Consider the following 21561-nt stretch of genomic DNA (forward strand, 5'->3'; position numbering starts at 1 on the left):
GCACTGGCACTGAAATTACAAATCTGGAGTTTGGGTGTGGGTTCCAGCAAATGTTGCATTATCTTCAGCAATTCACATAATCTCCTAAGCCTCAGTTTTATCATTTCTAAAACAGGCAAAATGTCAAATGCATAAAGTATAAACCTATTATGTCATGAAAATAATTCGATTACTATTTAGAGTACTTTAATTATATAAATCAAATGTTGTGAGTATAAGATTATTTTTTCATTTTAATATTGACTTCCCTTTCATTAACTGGTAAAAAGATATTAAATTTTAAAAGTGAATGGTTTGTTTCTTTATTCCTAACAAAAGTCAGAATACTTGAAAGTAAATTTTATTGTTACTGTCAGAAAAAAAAATAGTAACAGTTAACATTTATTAAGTGCTTTAATAACCCTTATTAAGGTCAGGCATTGTGCTAAGGGGCACCAGATCTTACTTTACTTCATTTTCTCATTTTTCATACAAAGTAAGTCCTATTATTAATCTCCATTTTACAGACGAGGAATCTAAAGTTTCAGGAAATTGAGCAGAAAGTGGTAACCTAGAATACAAAAGCAAGAGGTCTAATCCAGAGACCACAGTTAACCACTCCTTCGTGTCAGATGCATTTTCTGCATTGACATGCTGAGAACAGGGACGAGATGTGGCCTGGCCAGGTCTTTGTTGCTGTAAGAATTGGGAGGTCTGAGTAGGAGAGCGTGCCCACCCTCACCACAGGGAGACAGCCACAGAGGGACACCCAAAGACACAAGCCAACACCGGCACTCCACTTGTGCGGCCTGTGGAGGAAAGAAGCTCCCTGAAACCGTGAAATGAAGAAGTCCTGTAAGATCTCAAGCACAGCGACTGGTCCACAGCCAGAACAAAACCACATGAGGACCGCCCAGGCTACCTCTGGGACCGTAAAGGCTCGCAAGTAGCTCCAGAGACTGCTGCTGCTTGATGGAGACTAGGTAGAGAGCGGCTCTGGGCAAACAGGAAGGAAATGGGACAGCCAGAACCAAGAACCAGACAGAAACAGGAACCAGAGAACAAGAGAAAGTGAGTAGCCAAAACAAAACAAAACAAAACTGAAGTAAATCCAGAAAGTAGGAATACAGCAGGGCTCTGGGCTTCCCTAGGAGCTCAGGCGGTAAGCTATCTATCTGCAACGCAGGGGACCGAGGTTCCATCCCTGGGTTGGGAAGATATCCTGGAAAGGAAAGGGTAACCCATTTTGGTATTCTGGCCTGGAGAATTCCATGGAGAGAGGAGGCTGGCGGGCTATAGTCCGCGGGATCACAGCGTTGGACACGACTGAGCGACTAACACACGCTGGTTCCCAAACTGTGCCCAGAGGCACCTTAGGGTTCCAGTTGATTTAGAAGTACACAGCCAGGTAGACAGACATGCAGACAAGATAGATATAGAACTATGCCAAATGTCACTGTTTCCCTCCCCTTTATAGATAGATAGATAGAGTCAGAAACCATGTGAACGACTGGCTTGAAGTAGTTCACAGTTTCAGCATTAGATGGCATTGCATTCCTTCTGTGACATCGTCTCTGCAGTTTGTGTGCTATGTTAAAAATCAAGTATTGCCCAAAACTCAACGTGGAACAAGAAATGAGGATGGCAGCAGCCAGTACCGATCAGGTTCTAATAAGCTGCACAGTGCCCAACAGAGCAATCACATCTCCCGTCACTGCTGTTAAGAATTAACAAAAAATTATTTTCTTCCTTTCAGAGTATGTGTTTTTGCTTTGGTTTATGAAATGGCTACTCATTTATCAGGACCTACCTACTTATTAAGTTGATTAAACCGCTTAATAAATGTACTTCTTTCGGCCTAAACACACTATGAAAAAATAACTGAGGTGAGAAGGGCACTGAGGGATTATGGGAGCATCTGCAATAGGGATTAGAGCTGTGCAGGGAAGATAGAAACGTGGGGGAGCTCAGAAGAAAGTTGTGTGTCAGTCTGCGGAGTCCTTCAGGATCCCTTGACAAGGAAAACCTGTCCCCCTGAATCCTGAAAGCATGATGGGTCTTGATCTGTCTGGGCTGCCCCTTCTTTTCATATCAGAATGAAGATTTACAACGTGAGGATTAATCCAGGGACTTTAGGTTTCAACACAGCGATATTCAATGAAAACACCATGTTATGTGTATCTAACAAGTCCTTACATGCCTGGCATCTTATATAATAATCTTACTTAATTTTTTTGAGGTTTTACTGTTTCTGCCCTGCCTCTCGTCATACAAACAAGGAAATGAAAACTTGCAGCAACTGAGTAGGTTGCTTAAGAGAACTCAAAGGAGGGTCAGGATTAGAACCCAGGCAAGTACACCTCAGAGATAACACTTGTTATCCCCTGTGTTATACTGTTCAGCTGTCAGGCCTTTAGGTCTCTAAAGAAAGAAATCCGTTTTAGACGTTTACATAGGATAAAGTACTTCAAAGTAGTGCATATATTTAAATGGAGCTAGAGGCATTTCTTGGGGAAGGAAATGGCAACCCACTCCAGTATTCTTGCCTGGAGAATCCTGTAGACAGAGGAGCCTGGTGGGCTGCTGTCCATGGGGTCGCACAGAGTCGGACGCGGCTGAAGTGACTTAACATGCATGCATTCATTGGAGAAGGAAATAGCAACCCACTCCAGTATTCTTGGCTGGAGAATCCCAGGGACAGGGGAGCCGGTAGGCTGCCATCTATGGGGTCGCACAGAGTCAGACACAACTGAAGCGACTTAGCAGTAGCAGCAGCAAAGGCATTTCTATTTTTGTTTATTCTTAGTTTCTAAATCCCAGAAAAAGCTTCCATCTCTTTTAGAGGTTTGTTAATACCCAACCTCACAAATAGAAACACTGTCAATGGTAAAAATATGACACCATTAAGAGAGGGAAAAAAGTCACTCAATATTAGCATGAATGTAACAAAATAGCCTTATCCCCTTGTGTTAAAGAGCATAAATTGGTACAAACTTTCTAGAGAACATGAAATAGCAGAGTCTCAGTGAAGAAAGCAGCGATTCATATTAGATAATATTTATCTCAATGTTATTTGAAATAGCAGAAAAAGAGAAGAAAACCTAAATGCCCAGTGATTGTATCATTTAGATGTACTGAAATTTGTGAAGAAAACTCATTCTTTCAAAGATTACTTGTTGGCATGGTAACATGCACACTACTTTTAAAAATCATACAACAAACTGTATTACCATATGATTCCAATTGTACAGTATTCGTCAGAACAAAAGACTGGAAAGAAACAGCATATTCATTTTAATATTTTGGTTCTCTGAACGGTTTAGAATTCTAAATTTTCTTAATTTTTATTACTTAAAAGTTCTTAATTTTGCCATTTCCCCCCCTTAATAAATGTATTACTATGGTAAACAAAATTATTATTAAAACAGGATTTAGTACTCAAGAGGGTGAAAAGTGAAAGTGTTAGTCAGCTCCGACTCTTTGCAACCCTATGCAAAGTAGTCTGCCAGGCTCCTCTTTCTATGGAATTCTTCAGGCATGAATATGTGATGCATAGCCATTCCCTTTTCCAGCGGATCTTCCTGACCCAAGGATTGAAACCCAGGTCTCCTGCATTGCAGGCAGATTCTGAGCCACCAGGGAAGCCCACGTAAGAGGGTGAATGCAGTCTAACAGATCACCTCACTCCTCGAACATCACCCATGATTCCACACTCAACTCAAAAAAATCATTTACATAGTTTTCCTGATTATACTACTGATGGAATTCTCTCTCTCCTCTACACTGCCAAAAAGCTTTATTCAAACTTATTTCGGGGGTATTTTTGTCATCTCTTGCCTTTTATAATCATCATCTACGTACATGTGGCATCTTTCCTATCAGATCGCATGCTTTAGGATGGCTGAGCCATATTTGCTTTGTAACTCTGTCTTAAGCCTTAAGCCCATTCTGCCTTGTAATTTAGTCATACTTGTAGATGAGTAAAGATTATACATTTTGGTATCTGTTCTCCCAACACATAAGAGGCAATGGATGTCACTTGAACTGAATTGGTTCACACACGGATAGTGTTCTTTATGGAACCCAAGGAAAAAGAACTAGACACAGTGGGTGGCACCCTAAAATATAGCTCTTTACCAGATTTTGGCTCAATTTATATAACAGTCCATCTATACGGCCTCTTGGGAGATAAGAATGTTCCCTGCTGAAAGACCACATATCATTACTACTGGACAGACAAGCCAACCCTGGCTTTGGAAGAGGCTCCGATGCCATAATTTATAGTCTCACCCCACACCAGGATTCTACACCCATTGGTTAAATGAGCAATTAAGAGATGAATGGATGGATGAATCAACAACCCATTAGGGTTGAGTTTCCATATAGGATACTCAGTTTCATCTCTATGGGGAGACAGTGGGGAAATGCCACTAGTGATCATTTATTTCTATCAAAGAGGGCAAATGGCTCAAAAGGATGACCATTCCAGGAAGACAATTTCAACAGACCAATGGCTACCGGTCAAAGGCGGCACTTTGATGAAAGCAGAACAACAGGTTAGGCATGAGATCCTCATGTTCACTGTAACATGTTAATACCTACGAACTCACAGAAATGTCCCCAGTTCAAGGGAGAGAGTGGTAAGTAATGCTCTCCCCAATCATCAGTGGGAAACGGCTCAGTAACGTCAGGAGGAAAGTCTATTCAGTGTAAAAATATCCACTGTCTTTAACAGTAAGCTCTTCAAGACCCAAGAATTTCACCTGACTAGTACTGTGTCTTCTTCCTACCTCCACTTTCCTTTACCTTTTCTCTTCATTCTCTTATAAAGCAGGTGTGTAGACACTTGTGTGTGAGGGTGATCACAGGTCCTCACTATTTAAATGATACTAAGCATGTGTTCATTTTGGTAGGAAATGTGAAAAACAGGGCTTAGAAATGAGAATAGACAGATTCAATGCCAGGGGATTCCCTGGTGGCTCAGATGGTAAAGAATCTGCCTGCAATGTGGGAGCCCCAGGTTTGATCCCTGAGCTGGGAAGATGCCCTGAAGAAGGAAACGGCAATCCACCCCAGTATTCTTTCCTGGAGAATTCCATGCACAGGGCAGCCTTGCAGGCTACAGTACATGGGGTCACAAAGAGTCAGACATGACTGAGGGACTTTCATTTCACTCACTCATGACTGAACCATGGATGCCTGGAAACCAACACAAAGATTATGTTTCAGGTCCAAGAACCAGCTTATTACATAAGCAACCCAGGTGATTCAGATGCAGGTGGTCCTTGGACCACACCTGGAGAAGCACAGATGTAGCAGAGCCCTTCATGGAACAGATGAAGAAACTGTCATAAAGGTTACGTGGCTTGCCCAAAGTCACACCCATCGGTGAGTGGCAAATCTATAGAGTAAGAATATAGTTAATGCCTTTCCAACCACACTCCATCACATTTCATGCTTAGCAGTCCAAGCTTTTATCTTCCTTCATCAGTGCTCGAGAAGCAGCAGCTGCAAAAACATTCATAACTAACATTTCTGTGACACTTCCATAGGCACTATCATATAAGATTATCAAACAATATGCTATCGGTATCTGGGGTAAGAGGGAACAGAAATTCAGAGTTTAAGATGCTTCCTTAAATTTTTATATAATATAGATTTGAGGCAAAGTAGACCACCTGACCTGCCTCTTGAGAAACCTGTATGCAGGTCAGGAAGCAACAGTTAGAACTGGACATGGAACAACAGACTGGTTCCAAATAGGAAAAAGGAGTACGTCAAGGCTGTATATTGTCACCCTGCTTATTTAACTTCTATGCAGAGTACATCATGAGAAATGCTGGGCTGGAGGAAACACAAGCTGGAATCAAGATTGCCAGGAGAAATATCAATAACCTCAGATATGCAGATGACACCACCCTTATGGCAGAAAGCGAAGAAGAACTGAAGAGCCTCTTGATGACAGTGAAAGAGTGAAAAAGATGGCTTAAAACTCAACATTCAGAAAACTAAGATCACGGCATCTGGGCCCATCACTTCATGGCAAATAGAGTGGAAACAGTGACAGGCTTTAATTTGGGGGGCTCCAAAATCACTGCAGATGGTGACTGCAGCCAAATTAAAAGATGCTTGCTCCTTGGAAGAAAAGTTAGACCAACCTAGACAGTATATCAAAAAGCAGACATTACTTTGCCAACAAAGGGCCATCTAGTCAAAGCTATGGCTTTTCCAGTAGTTATGTATGGATGTGAGAGTTGAACCATAAAGAAAGCTGAGCACTGAAGAACTGATGCTTTTGAACTGTGGTGTTGGAGAAGACTCTTGAGAGTCCCTTGGATGGCAAGGAGATCCAACCAGTCCATCCTAAAGGAAATCAGTCCTGAATATTCATCGGAAGGACTGATGATGAAGCTAAAACTCCAATACTTTGGCCACCTGATGCAAAGAACTGACTCATTTGAAAAGACCCTAATGCTGGGAAAGATTGAAGGCGGAGGAGAAGGGGATGACTGAGGATGAGATGGCTGGATGGCATCACTGACTCAATGGACATGAGTTTGAGTAAACTCTGGGAGCTGGTGATGGACAGGGAGGCCTGGTGTGCTGTGATTCACGGGGTCTCAAAGAGTCGGATACAACTGAGCGAATGAACTGAACTGAGTTGGACTTAATAAGTTAATGACTAGTAAGCACTCAAATGTTAACCATTATTATTATCTCCATTTTTTTTAGAAACTGTCAAAACTATAAATATTGACCTTTGAAAAATTTAAATTGGTATAAAAATTAATTAAAAATAAAATGAACAGTCAAACTACACAAAATCTATTACATTTTCAAACCAAAAGATATCAATTTTTTAAAAATAAAACTTAGCTGTAAAATAATGCCAAAGAAAAGTAAATGTGAGAGGAAGAAGGAAAACTCACAGTGGTAGGCAGTTTATTATAATCTGGTTTGTGCCCCCAAAACCAATGGGTAAGTTTTCATTCTACAATCTATACAAAAACATTTCTCATGAAAACTTCAGCTAAAGTAAATCTGGAAAAATGTAACCAACAAGAAATGTTTTACTGTGCTTTATATTAAATTGTTGAAGAGATTAAAGCAGACTAATATATGCTCTAGAAAATATTTTCTTAATCAAAAGTGAATGTCACTCTAATTCTGATTTAAATATCCATAGTCACAAAGATAGGATGAAAATGTCAAGACTGGATCAAAACAATGGGTCAAGCTACCTAGAAATAAAGCTACACACAGCATTATTAATCTTGTAAGTCATCAGTTGCAAAGGGACAGTACACTGTACATCACATTGTAATGTAACAGCAATAGATCATTTACTATTCGATACGTTATAGACAAATCAAGATATATAAATGAATGCATTTTCATATTCTATTTTCAATTTTATTCTGTCCCTGCTTCTCATGTCTTTCAAATGTATGTCTGCTTTAGTGACAGATTTCTGGCCTTAAAAGCTGTATAACCAATTCAGATTAAACTAAAATATTAAGAAATTTCATTATGAAATTATATCAACCTTACTATCTTAGCACAGCAATGTAAGTATCTATACTACAGTCAGACTTAGTATTCTAATTTGATGTATATGGCATTTAGTGTTTGTAGATACATTAGAGTACATTAGAGTTAGCAAGGTGCTTAGAAATAGTTTTTTAATTAAAACATCTTCATTTTCCCCAAGACATAAGAATTTGCCAAATTAAATAAAGCTAGTGCTCTAATCTCTACAGCTTTTGTTTATTTGATTATTATATATGACCTTTGCAGGATGTCCAAATACAGGCTTCCCCTGTTTTCATTCAGAAACTCAGATTCCAGCGCTTCGATTTATGGCTAGGCGTCTCCTCTGGATCTGGGGCCATTATACAAAGGAGCATTCCCGGGCATCACGTGCTCAGCAAGGTTAGCAAAGCAAATCCCTTCAGCAAATCATGGGTGAATCACTAGCTGGCCTGGCTGCAGCAAACGCAAATGCTTGTCAGCTTTCCACCTCGTCAGTTTCCTGGGCAGGTCCTATAAGGCTGGACTCCTGAGCGACTATCTTCTCTTTCCCCGCCTCCCCCGAGAAAGGAAAATAACTCAAGCAAACGAATCCCTGACTGCCACATGAAGAGAAGCTTTCTGAAGTGGAGAAATACCCATTTAGAATGAACTCATGGAAAACCCTACTTAAAATGCAGCGCTCTCTGTGTCAACAAAAAGTCTACTTGGGCAGGATAAATAGGTGAAGCCATGAATTTCCAGTCTCCCAATGCCAGACTAAATCCCACTTCTTCAAAAAGACCCTGTTATTGCTCTGTCACCCTCTTAGAACTTTGTATTTGCTTTGGATCATTATAATAACTCCTCTATGGGCGGAGAAGACCAGCCAGGGTTTAAGTAAAGCCATGACCACATTTAGTCTAGACAGTATCATCTTCACTAAAATACATGAATAAAAAGTAGCTTCTTGGAGCATAAGGCTCTAGCTTAGGGCTTAAAGAAAAAATAAAAGGTACAGACACAAGAAAAAAAAGATTATTTCTATGGAAAAACACATTGTTAAAGTGTTTTTTCAAAGAACATGACAAAGCATATGTAAAAGGAGAGAGGAGTCTCGTTTTGAACTGGAGGTATGCATTACCTTTTCATAAACATAATTTCAGAGAAACAAGTACAAGATTCTATAAACCAGATATATCCCTTTATTTCCAGACAACTCAAAATAAAAATCAGAAATATTAAATAAGTGAAATCCCTGTGTACTTAAACTGACCTCCAGGGTACAGTTAAACCTGTAGTACAAAGCAAAAAAAACCCAACAAACCTGTGTATAGAGGGTTGATTGCCACCTAAAACACTTTATTTCCCATTGAATGCTGTGTGTATTGGGACTGCCAGATAAAATACAAAATGCCAACTGAATTTCAGACAAACAGTGAATACTTTTGTCAGTGTAAGTATGCCCGTGCAATTACTTGTATTTGCTAAATTTGGCAACTTTCATCCCTACACTTATCATAAGTGTAGGTGTCCACATCTCCGGGCAATGACCTTTCAAGTCCTAAAAAGATGCATCACTACAGAGCCCTTCTTACTTTATACAGATTGTTAATTTGCACACACAGAAATAGCCCTTTCCTTACAGGTTAGTAACCATTCCAACTCATTTACTTCATAATCAATTTAATGTGAATCTGATTAACTACAGTCAACTCAAAAAATGAATTATATAGCGCACGATGCAGGGAATAAAATTATAAGCACAATGTCTTAAAATCAAGCAAGCTTCCCCTCCTACCAAAGCTGAACAGGGGTTATTCCCATACCTAAGCAACGTAATAATTGCAATATAGGGAAGTAACAACACTTAATTCAATTCAGAGTGCAAAGAATACCTAATAGAAGTAATTCCTTTGCTGGGTTCACGAGGAGAACATGAATAACATCACCAAAGGTGTTACTCCTCTAACCGCTTCATCATAAACTTTCCTGATTTTGCCTAATGAGACATCAGCACTCCCACAGCACTTTTCATATTTTATTTACCAAATTATATTGTCTTTATTTAAATTATCTATTATGAGCTCCTAAATAATGAGGGTCCCTTGAGAACAGAATCCATATTTTCATTGATCTCTACATCTGTACTACTTAACAAAGGCCCAAGTAGACATTTCATATATGTTTATTAACAAAATAAACTATTATTTACAAGAAAGAAATGTCGTGGACAGGCAGGATGTGGAACTGCCTAATTATAACTATCTTTTAACAAATATTCTTTTCAATGAGACTCAGTATTAAATTCCATTAAATTTCAAGCAATGGGCTTCCCTGGTGGCTCAGACGGTAAGGCAGTGCAGGAGACCCAGTTCGATCCCTGGGTGGGGAAGATCCTTTGGAGAAGTGAATGGCAACCCACTCCGTATTCTTGCCTAGAGAATCCCATGGACAGAGGATCCTAGTAGGTGACCATGGAGTCACAGAGTAGGACACGACTAAGCGACTAATACTTTCACTTTCGAGCAACACAGGTATCTTTCTATTGTTACTAGGGAACCTATAAAACTCCACCCAGAAAAAAAGATATAGTTCATTTATTCATTCAGTAAATATTTAAGACTTTTCCAAGTGCCAGGCCCTGTTCCAGAGATGGGAAATAAGATAAAGCCTTGTGATCACTGAATTCCCATAAGAATCCAGAAACAGATGAAGTAGCAGTGAGAGATTAGAAGGGGAGATAAATATCTTTTCCTTTTCTAGGTGGACGGTCATGGGACCCACCCACTGGAAGTGGTCACATGTTAAGTTGGGGAACAACAATAAGGACTCATGACCCTATCCACTTGCCATTTCTTTCATTTATGTCAGACACGGTCTTTCACTGAGGATCAGAAGAAAACAGAACAGGGCCCTAAATGATGGATGGTGGCCAGCTGTGCCCTAAGCATGACAGGTCCACCGGAAGGAGCTGATGACCCTTCTTAAGAGACGTTGACAAAATGGCCTGTTCTATTTAAAAACTCATTTTTAACAGTCAACACTATTTAACTATTTAATCTGGAGATATCCAGAGGGTTACTAGGGCAAAACTGTCATTTCTTCTGGGGCTAGCAGGACTTTTCATACATAGGGCCTGAGGCTCAACAAATAAGATGCAGGCAACTCTGAAGTACAGATATATCTTTGGAAAAGCAAAGGCCACTTAGAATAAAATTTACAGTCTGTTATTAGAGCTAACAGCTGCTAAACCATAACAATATCCTTATACCATGTCATAGAAATGAAGCACCATCACAGCCACCAAATCCACTATTGTATGTATGCTGGTGTGTGGATGAGAGGGGTACATCAGAGAGAAGAGGGAGATGGCAGGGCGGGGATAGGGGCAGAAAATACACATGCAGACAAGACCTCATGGTAATGACAATACAGTGTCATACATTAGCCAGACCCCGTGCTAAGTGTGCTTCACAGAAATCACCTCATTCTAGTGCTCACGGTCACTTAACTATAGAAAGGTCCTACCACCCCTATGTCAATTCTGAAACTGAGGCTCAGAGCTCAGTCATTTTCTCAAGGCCATGAAACCAAAAGTGAGGAGTGGGGATTCAAATTCTAAACTCTGGCCTATTTCATTCCAAAACAAAGCTCTCAAGCCCTAAGCAACAGTGATTCCCAGGGGCTACCACAATTCCTTCAGGAAACCTTGGCATCTTGTATGACCTTTAAGGATAAGGACAAACAACTGGGTAGCCTCCATTCTGGACCGACAGGCGTCTCGGCCAGATGAGGTCTGAGTCACTCTCATCAAACCTAAAATAAGAAGGAGCTCCATGTTCCGCCTGCTGTGTCCACACCTCAGAAGGAACTCTGTTAGGTTCATGTGGTATTTTTGTTTTCTGTTTCTGTTTTAAAAGTTTCTTATGAGTAAAAATATTTGAATGGATTTGGGCAACAAAAGGGTACAAAGAGCTGGTATTTGAAAGTTGTTTTCTTGTTTGACCAGGCCCAGGATTTGGGGTCTGGGCAGCGCTGTGGGGCTTCCGCGGGGACTCTCTCCTGACCACACCCATGGTGCCAACCAGCCCGTGGCTGAGCCAACAACGGAGGCTCTCATGAATGGCCTCCCAGGCCCTTCCTCAAAGGGGCCTTAACAGGGACGCCACAGGGACCTGAGGAGACTCAGGGTAGCTCTGGTTCCTCTTCAGAGCAACAGGATATGCAGCTCGTCACCTGTGGCCAGGGAATAAGAGGCTCCTGTGTCCAGTCCCTTCCCTGACAGGACTAACTGGGAAACCTTCCCTTCTGGCTGCACAGTTCCCTACTGCAGTCATGTTTTAAAAAATCATTTCTTTGAGAAATGATAGGCATACCATCCCCTTTAACGGGGGAGAGCACACCTAAAGCCAATTATTCTAAAGCTGATATGAAGAAAAGTCGTAATTCCTTGCTTTTACATCAATTCTAGTTCTGTGTTTTCCAACAGAAAATTCTACATGGCTGATCCACAGTAGTTATGTCCTTATCATTTGAATATATATTTCTAAGTAGAACTCTAAATAACCTTGGAAACCAAATCAGCCAACTCCATCCTACAGATGAAGGTACAGAGAAATGACTGCAGAAAGTGACCTGCCCAGAATCACCCACAGTTAATGACAAGAGTCAGGATTAGATTCCAGAGGCATCTTGCCTCCATGAGTGTAAGTGGGGAAACACACACACACACAGGAAAATATAAACAATAAAAACCAAGATAAATGAGAAACTAATATAATGTTCTCCTAATAAAGCAAACAGGAGGGTAATATATGTAAAAACTATATAATGTGCCAGTAATTCAGTTTCCAATGACTCCTGTTAACACTTCATTTCAGAGATCACCAGTTGTTTATAATAAAGCCAAATTCAAGAGGACCCTTTCTGTGGGTTCCAGGTACCTTTATAGCCACACTGTTTACACCTAACCCTAGGTAGCCACATAACTACATGCTGATGTTCACAAGCAAGAAAATGTGTGGGTGGAACTGAACAAGCTGGAGGCCTCGGCAGGGAGAACAGCACCTAACTGGGAGTGAGCCCACTTCTTGGTTTGAGCCACCAGCTAACACAGACTTAAATTTCTCAATTAACTTGGGAGCTTCAGTCTCTTTATTTGTAAGATTAGGTAGTTGGATAGTGTGATTTTTTGAAAGACATAGTGTGATTTTTGTTTTCAGCTCTTCTGCTGCTAAGTCGCTTCAGTCGTGTCCAACTCTGTGCGACCCCATAGACGGCAGCCCACCAGGCTCCCCCGTCCCTGGGATTCTCCAGGCAAGAACACTGGAGTGGGTTGCCATTTCCTTCTCCACTGCATGAACGTGAAAAGTGAAAGTGAAGTCACTCAGTCTTAATTCTAAATCTGGACAGTCCTTGCTATATTAAAAAAAAAGAAGTTGTTGTTTACTATCCTTACACAGTGGAACAAGTCCAATGTCAAGCTCTACATTTAAAAAGCCAAAAGAAAACCTAAAAGGAATATAAACAAACAGAAAGCATGGTCTGGAAAGAGGGCCACCGTAGTCTGGGTTGACCAGACTAGTCTTGGTTTATGCTTGTTGTCCCAGTGTCCCCCGTTAGTGCCTCTGCTCACTACCAAAAGGGTCACAGTTTGGACGCTACATTATATGGTTAGCCCTACAAGGAACTGGTATCCTTTATCTCAGGGACTCCTGCAGCACCTCTGATCACCTAAAGGCTGAAACTCAAAAGCCTTAGTACGCTATGCTGACTCTGAGTCAAAAATCTATCCAGCATACCCATGACATGGTAATCACACCCAACTATTTCCAGTTCCCCAGAGGTGAGTTTTTGCTGAGCTTCTCCTCGACCCCCACCTTATAGGAAGACAAACTCCTCCACATACATCAAGATTGAACTCAACACTGCCTCCTCGGGGAGCCCTCCTTTCCCTCCACTCTGCCCAGACATCAACTACCATGTGGGTCCCACTGCTTTTGCAACTCTCTCTTAGTCTCCTCTAATACACTGTAAGCTCAGTAAAGAATGGATTATAAAAGCAAAAATAAACAAGTAGGATTACATTAAACTAAAAAGCTTCTACACAGCAAAGGAAACCATCAACAATACAAAAAGACAACCTACTGAATGGTAGAAACAGGAAGAAAGAAAGAAAGTGAAGTTGGCCAGTCATGTCCAACTCTGCAACCCTGGGAACTATACCCTTCCAGGCTCCTCCATCCATGGGATTCTCCAGGCAAAAATGCTGGAGTGGGTTGCCATTTCCTTCTCCAGGGGATTGTTCTGATCCAGGGATCGAACCTGGGTTTCCCACATTACAGGGAGACACTTAACCCTCTGAGTCACCAGGGATGAAAACATTTTACTGCATGGTAGAAGATACTTGCAAATGACAAATCTGATAAGGAGTGAATACCCAAAATATATAAAAATACTCACACAACTCAACAACAACAAAGTCTGATTTAAAAATGGGAAGAGGAGCTGAACAGACATTCTTCCAGAAGACAGATAGTCAACAGACACATGAAAAGATATTCAGATCACTAATTATTAGAGAAATGCAAATCAAAACCACAATAAGATACTACCTCTTGACTGTTAGAGTGACTGTTATCAAAAAAGAAAGAAATAACAAGTATTGGAAAAGATGCGGAGAAAAGGGAACCCTCCTACACTGTCGGTGGGAATGGAAATCAGTACAGTCACTATGAAAACCAGTGTGGAGAGTCCTCAAAAAATTAAAAGTAGAACTACCATATGATGCAGTTATCCGACTCCGGGGTGTTTCTCCAAAGAATAAAAAGACACTAATTTTAAAAGATATGTGTACTGCTATGTTCAACACAACATTATTTACATAGCCAAGAGATGAAAACAATCTAAGTGCCCATCAATAGATGGCTGGATAAAGAAGATGTAGTATCAGACACAATGGAATACTACTCAGCTATAAAAAAGATGATATCTTGTCATTTATAACATGGATGGACCTTGAAGGTATTATTTTAAGTGGAGTAAGCCAGAGAAAGACAAATACATGATTCCACTTATCGTGGAATTAAAGTTACCAGAGGGGAAGGAGTGGGGAGGAGGGTGAAATGGATGAGAGAGATCAATAGTATGGTGATAGATGGAAACTAAATTTTTGGTAGTGAGCATGCTGTATAAATATACTGCTGTACCACATGAAACATATATTATAAACCAATGTTGTCTCAATTTTAAAAAAATGGTGTTTACCTTATTCATCTTTTTATCCCTTAGTACATATTTAACAACTCAACAATATGTTTGTTGAATTAAATTGAACACAGAAGTACACAATGATTTGCTTACAGGGTATTTGCTGAATTCTCTTTCATCACAGTAACAAGAAAACAATGGGCTCTCCTTGGTGTAAGGCACAGTTTTTTAGTTTCAGTGATCATTTCAAGCCAGAAGGGATCCAACTAGAAAAACAGTGTCTCTCTCTTCTTCCCCAAAGAGACAGGCTCCACCTGGATTTATTTTGCATTATGTTCCTCACTCTCTCCCACGATTACAATGCAAAAACCTCCATACCATAACCATTATTTTCTCTTTCCAAATCCTGGTTTCCCTCTTCTCTAATTATCCGCAACAGAAGTGTCCCCATCACAAAGAACACAGCAAGAAAGGCAGGGACTTATAACTCAAGATAGACTGTGGTCAAATAAGGAAGAACTTGACTGCCATTCTGAATCAACTGTGGAACAGACTCAAAAGGAATTCTTGGTAAAATGTCAAGTGGGGAGAATTCAAGCCTGGGGAAAGGATAACATGACCTCATGCTAGGACAATGAACCTTCAAGTTAACTACACCTTGAGCTAAACACTCCCTTAATCAGAAGCAGTCAGTGACTGATGCTCCAACACCAAACAATGAAAAAGAGCCTATGAGATGAGAGTCCTAAGCAGCAGCATCAGAAGAGAAAGGAGGAAAGGCATGCTCCCTGAAAGCTTTCTTCTACCCAGGAAACAGCACAGGCAACTAGGCAGTATCAACAGAAACAAGTGGGATTACAATGTTTCAATTCACCAGCACAGTGTTGCTCAAGCTTTGTATCTCCATCTAGCATGTTCCAGTAGCTGTTGGTATTACAGAGGCAGGAATAGAATGGAGGTGAAAAACACATGGGCTCTGGAAACAGACTGCCTGAAAATATCCTAGTTCTTGTACTTAACCAGCTGTGTGACCTTGGGCAAATTACCTAATGTCCCTGTGCCTCAGTTGTCACCTCTGGATAATGAAGCTAACAAACAAGATAATATAGTTTGGCACATGATTTAAATGCTATCTGTGTTTTACAAATAAAACTATTAAGATCCAGTACTCACTCAAGAGCAGCTTATACACAACCTTGTGCTTCAAAACTGCTACTGGTATTGCCATCATAAATCTCAAAGACCCTTTTATTCTATGTTGACTCCTAGAAATTTGACTTGTCGACCAACAAATCCTTTTAACTGAAGGATAAATAACCAATAAACATTGGTTTACTGAACTAAATAAGTCTAAAAGCCAGAGGTCACTCTGACATGGTGAAATACAAACTGAAGGTTTGCCACAGTTAAATCCAACCATAGTCATCACCAGAATAAATGAATAAGGGAAGCAATTATTTATTGAGCAGCCACTGCGGTCACTTTCCTAGCTGTAGTAAATATTTGATGGGAAGGCATAAAATGTGACAGGGATGTAACCAGTCTTGGCTTCTGCCACACTACTGAACAAAATGGCATCAACTTAGTGAATTCACTCTGGCTTCTTCTGGTCCTCAGTTTTGAAGGCTCGGAAATTTAGTTTTGTCACCACATTCATTTATTCAACAGTTACTTGACAAGCACCTACTTTGCGCCAGATCCTACAAGAGGAAATGTGGAGAAAGTGGACAACACATCATTACAATCCCTGCCCAAAGTTGCAAAGTGGACAATTTGGCAGAGAAGACATATTAAAAACCCAAATGTGCACTACAAAAATACCTGATTGTCAATAACCTAATTTACAATGAGAAGAGCTTTGAGTAGACTAGAATTTTTGTTCCTACAGACCAACTCATCTCTTGGCAAGCATGACTACATAAAATTCAAGCAGGGGAGTATGCTGTATGAATGGGATCCAGGCACTACATTGATTAAAAAAAAAAAAAAACCCAGAATGTTTAGGGTTGTAAATTACCTATTCTCCCATTCTCGCCCCTTTTCTCCAAAAGTCTAAAGTCCACTTTTCAAATTTCTCCTTTCTCTACTACAATCCCATACACTATCTCGTCTCACCAAATTTCTTCACCTATCACCCTGATTGACGTTTTCCATGTTCTAAAACTCCCTCCATCATACACCTATAGAAATAGTGCCACTTATTTCAGAGGCAGCCACATATAGTCAATCTTTGTAGAGTTCACCAGTTTAACCTTAGAGGGTAGCGTGATATCTGTTACTTTTACAGTAGGAGTTGGTCGGGTGGGGCAGAAGGGCCAGTTAGGACCACGGTGCCCTGAAACTGTTACTCCATAAACCCTCAAAGTAGTTCTCATTTAACCTGCAAAATCACCCAATCAGGCCCAAAAGTTAACTTTATATGAGTTATTAAGCATATTACACAGTGGAAAATGCTAGGCATTATACAAAGGTCAAAATTAAAGCAAGAACTTGGCAGGTTCATAGTCCAAGTTCAGTAGTTATTTTCTGTTGGTCGTTCTATGAACTATGAGCAGTACTTGAGATAATAGAAGAAGAAGTACATGCATATGAAAAGTTTCAACCAACACTCAGATCTGCAGTAAACGAATACCTGAGTCAATACAAAAGTGAAATATCTCATGTTATTTAATAATAATAAGACAAAAAACAACAGCATCCGTGTTTCATGTTTCATCCCTATCATGGAGTAACACAGGAAAGCACAGGTCTTTTGTTGACAATTAAACATAGATGGAAACCATTTTTGTACTTCAATTGAACTTTGTTTGATGGAAAAAGATAATTTCACATTTGAGGTGATGGGGGTGCCAGTTAGTCATAGTGTCAGGCCTTTGGTTGTGTCGACAAGCCCAAGACCTGGTCTTTATCCTGAGAGCCATAATTAGGGCTCTCTTTCCCAGAGCTAAAATTAACGTTGCTCCCAGCATTTCAGAGGATCCACATGATCCCAGGTTCCATCCACTCAACCCTGCTTTACAAACTGGAATAAAGAGCAATAGAGCAACTTGCCACTGAATTTTCATGGAGAAAGATGAAATGCTTAATATTTTTAAAAAATATATTTTTTTAATGTGATGAAACAGCAACTTGAATACAGTCTATGGAGAAAATGTAATTCCAGAGGGTAATTATTTAAAATGCTCAGTGGATGAACTTTTAAAATAGGCCCTCTAAGATCCAAATGAAATATTCTGTGTGTTTCTTCTTCAGAGACTCATTTCCAGGAGTCAGCACAGGGCCTAGAAGTTATGAGGTGTTCTTTTAACTCTTTTCTGAAAACATAAATGAATAAATATATTCCTCTGGATCACTAACCATGAATTTTTCACCCAGGAAAAATAATAGTTATTTAAAGACAAAAATTATTCCAGTATACATCACATAAAATAATAAAACCTTGTTTTTCACCTTGAAAGATGAATTAACTTTCACCACTAAAAACAGGCTCAATGGACATGAGTTTGAGCAGACTCTGGGAGATGGTGAAGGGCAGGGAAGCCTGGCGTGCTGCAGTTCATGGGGTTGCAAAGAGTCAGACATGACTTAACAACTAAATGACAACAATTAAAAACAGACAATTAATGGAAAAAAAATAAGTTTTCATAAAGATGACTGTCACAGATGGCATTAATTCTAAACAATTTTGTGCAATTAATATATAAAAATCTTGATGTACTGACCTATATGCATGCAGTAGCAATGACTGAATGTGAAAGATGTCTTATTAGGAAATAGACTCATAAAAAATGACTATATATGAAAGAATATCATAAGAGACTAAAATACTTTCTGGGAATTTGTAATAAACAGACTATGGACAAAAGTTCCATAATTTGGGCTGTAATAAAACCTTTCAAAAGCAAGTGTTTGTCAATACTTGATAGCCAAACTTGTTAATAAGATCATCATTTGTATCACATCACTAAGACATTTCTTCCCTGAGACCAATTCTGTAATTACAGGAAGACTGGGATGCTGACTTTATCATAAACATTTGCTATAAAGATGCCTTGTCCCCTTGTAATTCCTGCATGGAATGTTCACACCTCGTGGAGGTTCACACTGTTGTTTTATCCCTACCATAAACTGATCCGGTTTGTTTATGGTAACTCACCAAGGACAATGACCACGGTCTTCAGAAGACTCATCATGGTATCCCGATTCCGTCGGGGTCCAGAACTGTGCCGAGACATCCTCATAGTCCTCTGGCGAACATAGCCAAAGATATGAGCATACAGAACCACCATGACGACAAAGGTCACCAGGTTGAAAATGGCCCAGAAGACCAAGTAAGAGTCGCTGTAGAGGGGCGCCATGTTGGAACAATTTTCAATATCACAAATGCAGTTCCAACCCACACTGGGGATAGCCCCCATAACAATGGCCATGGTCCAGATGACCACAATCACCACCACCACGCGCCGATTGCTCATCCGCGTGTGCAGCTGCATACGGAAAACTGTGATGTGCCTCTCAATTGCAATGGCCAGGAGGTTGGCCACAGAGGCCGTCAGGCTGGTGTCAATGAGGCCCTGACGCAGGAGCCACGTGCTGACAGTCAGTCTCCGAGTATTGGGTCCTGTGTTGAACATTAGGTAGAAGTAGGCCAACCCAGCAAAGAAGTCCGCAGCAGCCAGATTCGCCATTAAGTAATAAATAGGAAAATGGAAGCGGCGGTTGACATAGATCGCCACCATGACCAGGAGGTTGGCCAACATGATGAAGATACAGACGGTGATTCCAAGCCCCATCACCAGCTTGCTGACTGTGTTCCATTCTGTGGCAAGATACTTTCCACTCCGGTTATAAAAGAAGGCGATGGACTCATTGTAGAAGCACTGCGGTTCATTCATGGCTGTGAACTAAAAGAGAAAGGAAGAAAGATGAGAAAAAGTGAAAAACCACAGATCCAAATTTAAAGATGTATAGATAAAGCAAGCTTCTATGGTAAATGAGGCCCCCAAAAAGCCATAAGCAAAGAATTTGAAAATCTGACTCTTTGTAATGTTCTATGATTATGTTGAAACCCCAAGATTTCTTACAGTTTTACTGTCCTCAAGATTAAAGAGAGTTGGAGTTAAATAAATGACAAGGTCTGTGCTTGGTGGTTGCACATCATTGAAGTCTACTAGAAAAGCCACACGACCGAGAAATCGTGCTTAAAATACATGAGACAGATGAGAATTTTGCAAGAGTGTTGCAACTGGAATATTTATCACAGTGCAATCTATTTTGACCTGTTATTTAGGGGATCTGTAAACACAGTTGGTTTATAGATAGGGTATTATTGCCCTATTATTCTGCATTTCTGTTCTCACATAGCATGTTCAATCTGTGTCAGGCATCTTGTAACGTTAAGTCCCCACAGGAACTATCAGTGCCAACATTTCAAAGAGGTCACTATGCATCAAAGCTTCTTTGCCCAAAGCCAGCGTTTGCTGTTCAACATTCCTGTGGTCAGCACTGTCTGTCCCCAAAACTACTTACCCCAGAATGGCATTCGTCAACGCATCTATGTTTGAGAACTTTTTTCTTTTTGGAGGACATAAGAATTATATTACCTAGTGTAACCTTCAAAGAGCAGTTGCTATTGGGACACTTTTCTAAAGCATATCTTCTCAAATGATAATGAGTGATTCAGTTCAGTTCAGCTGCTCAGTCGTGTCTGACTCTTTGCGACCCCATGAACCGCAGCACGCCAGGCCTCCCTGTCCATCACCAACTCCCGGAGTTCACTCAAACCCATGTCCACTGTGTCGTTGATGCCATCCAACTATCTCATCCTCTGTCATCCCCTTCTCCTCCTGCCTTCAATCCCTCCCAGCAACAGAGTCTTTTCAAATGAGTCAGGTTTCGCATCAGGTGGCTAAAGTATTGGAGTTTCAGCTTCAAAATCAGTCCTTCCAGTGAACACCCAGGACTGATGTCCTAATGTTTTATTATGTGTTTTCTTATTTTTAACATCCTCAATTGGAATATATTTGCTTATTAACTACTTCAACTCTTAATTGAATCCAAAATGGATTCAGGAGGTTTATAACAGAATGATATAGGCAGTCAATAAAACTATTACAATAAAATTAGAGAGTAAGAAGTGACATGAAGGAGAAACTAGAAAATTACACACCAAATCAACTTTCTTAAAGACTTAAGTTCACCTGTGACTCCTAAAATTGGAGAATAATTTTTGAAGACAGCTCACAACCAACCTTTTTATCTTGCAATGCATTTGATAAATAATCTAGCAAATGCAGTTTTTTTTAAAGCAAATATAGTTTTAACTGCTAGTTTTGATCAAGTATTCTACTGAATATCCGTGGATTGTGCATAAATGTTTACCAATCACAGAAACCTCCTAAATGGTGTATAAGATTCTTCTTGACTGCTTAGTCTCATGACTTGTCCAGACATCTAGGGTCTCTTTCCTCATTTATACTCAATAGATCATGCTTCTATAATCATCACTTACTATGCTATATAATTATTGATCACCTTGCTTCTTAAAAAGATGACACTCCAGGGGAAGAGTGGGGACCTTGCCTTACACATCTTCTTATTTCATGTACCTTCCACAGAGAACCCCTCATTGGAGATCTGAGAATTTATGCTTCATTTCACTTCAAATCTTGCCATTACTCTGGGTAACATATAATTTTCTAGCTTCTCAGTTTCTTGATCTCATCACTCATGCCCTTCTATTCCTATAACTCAGCTGCCCACTCCCCTGGTCACACCCTGAACTTTGTAATCGTTCAAAACTGTTTCCGTTTGGAAATAATCAATTGATACATTCAATATTCTTTACATTTTAATTACTGT

General features: G+C 40.1%; 1 protein-coding gene across 1 annotated transcript in view; it reads right to left on the reverse strand.

Annotated features, from left to right (window-relative positions):
- Nucleotides 1-19598, reverse strand: part of LPAR1 (lysophosphatidic acid receptor 1) — a 62545-nt gene extending 42947 nt beyond the window's left edge. Inside the window, exon 1 of the mRNA XM_068974446.1 lies at nt 18857-19598. Coding sequence (XP_068830547.1) covers nt 18857-19595 — 739 coding nt within the window. The 5' untranslated portion in view covers nt 19596-19598. The remainder of the gene's footprint in view (nt 1-18856) is intronic.
- Nucleotides 19599-21561: the final 1963 nt, after the last annotated feature.

The sequence above is a fragment of the Capricornis sumatraensis genome, chromosome 6 (assembly GCF_032405125.1).
Source record: "Capricornis sumatraensis isolate serow.1 chromosome 6, serow.2, whole genome shotgun sequence".
NCBI classification, from domain to species: Eukaryota; Metazoa; Chordata; class Mammalia; order Artiodactyla; family Bovidae; genus Capricornis; species Capricornis sumatraensis.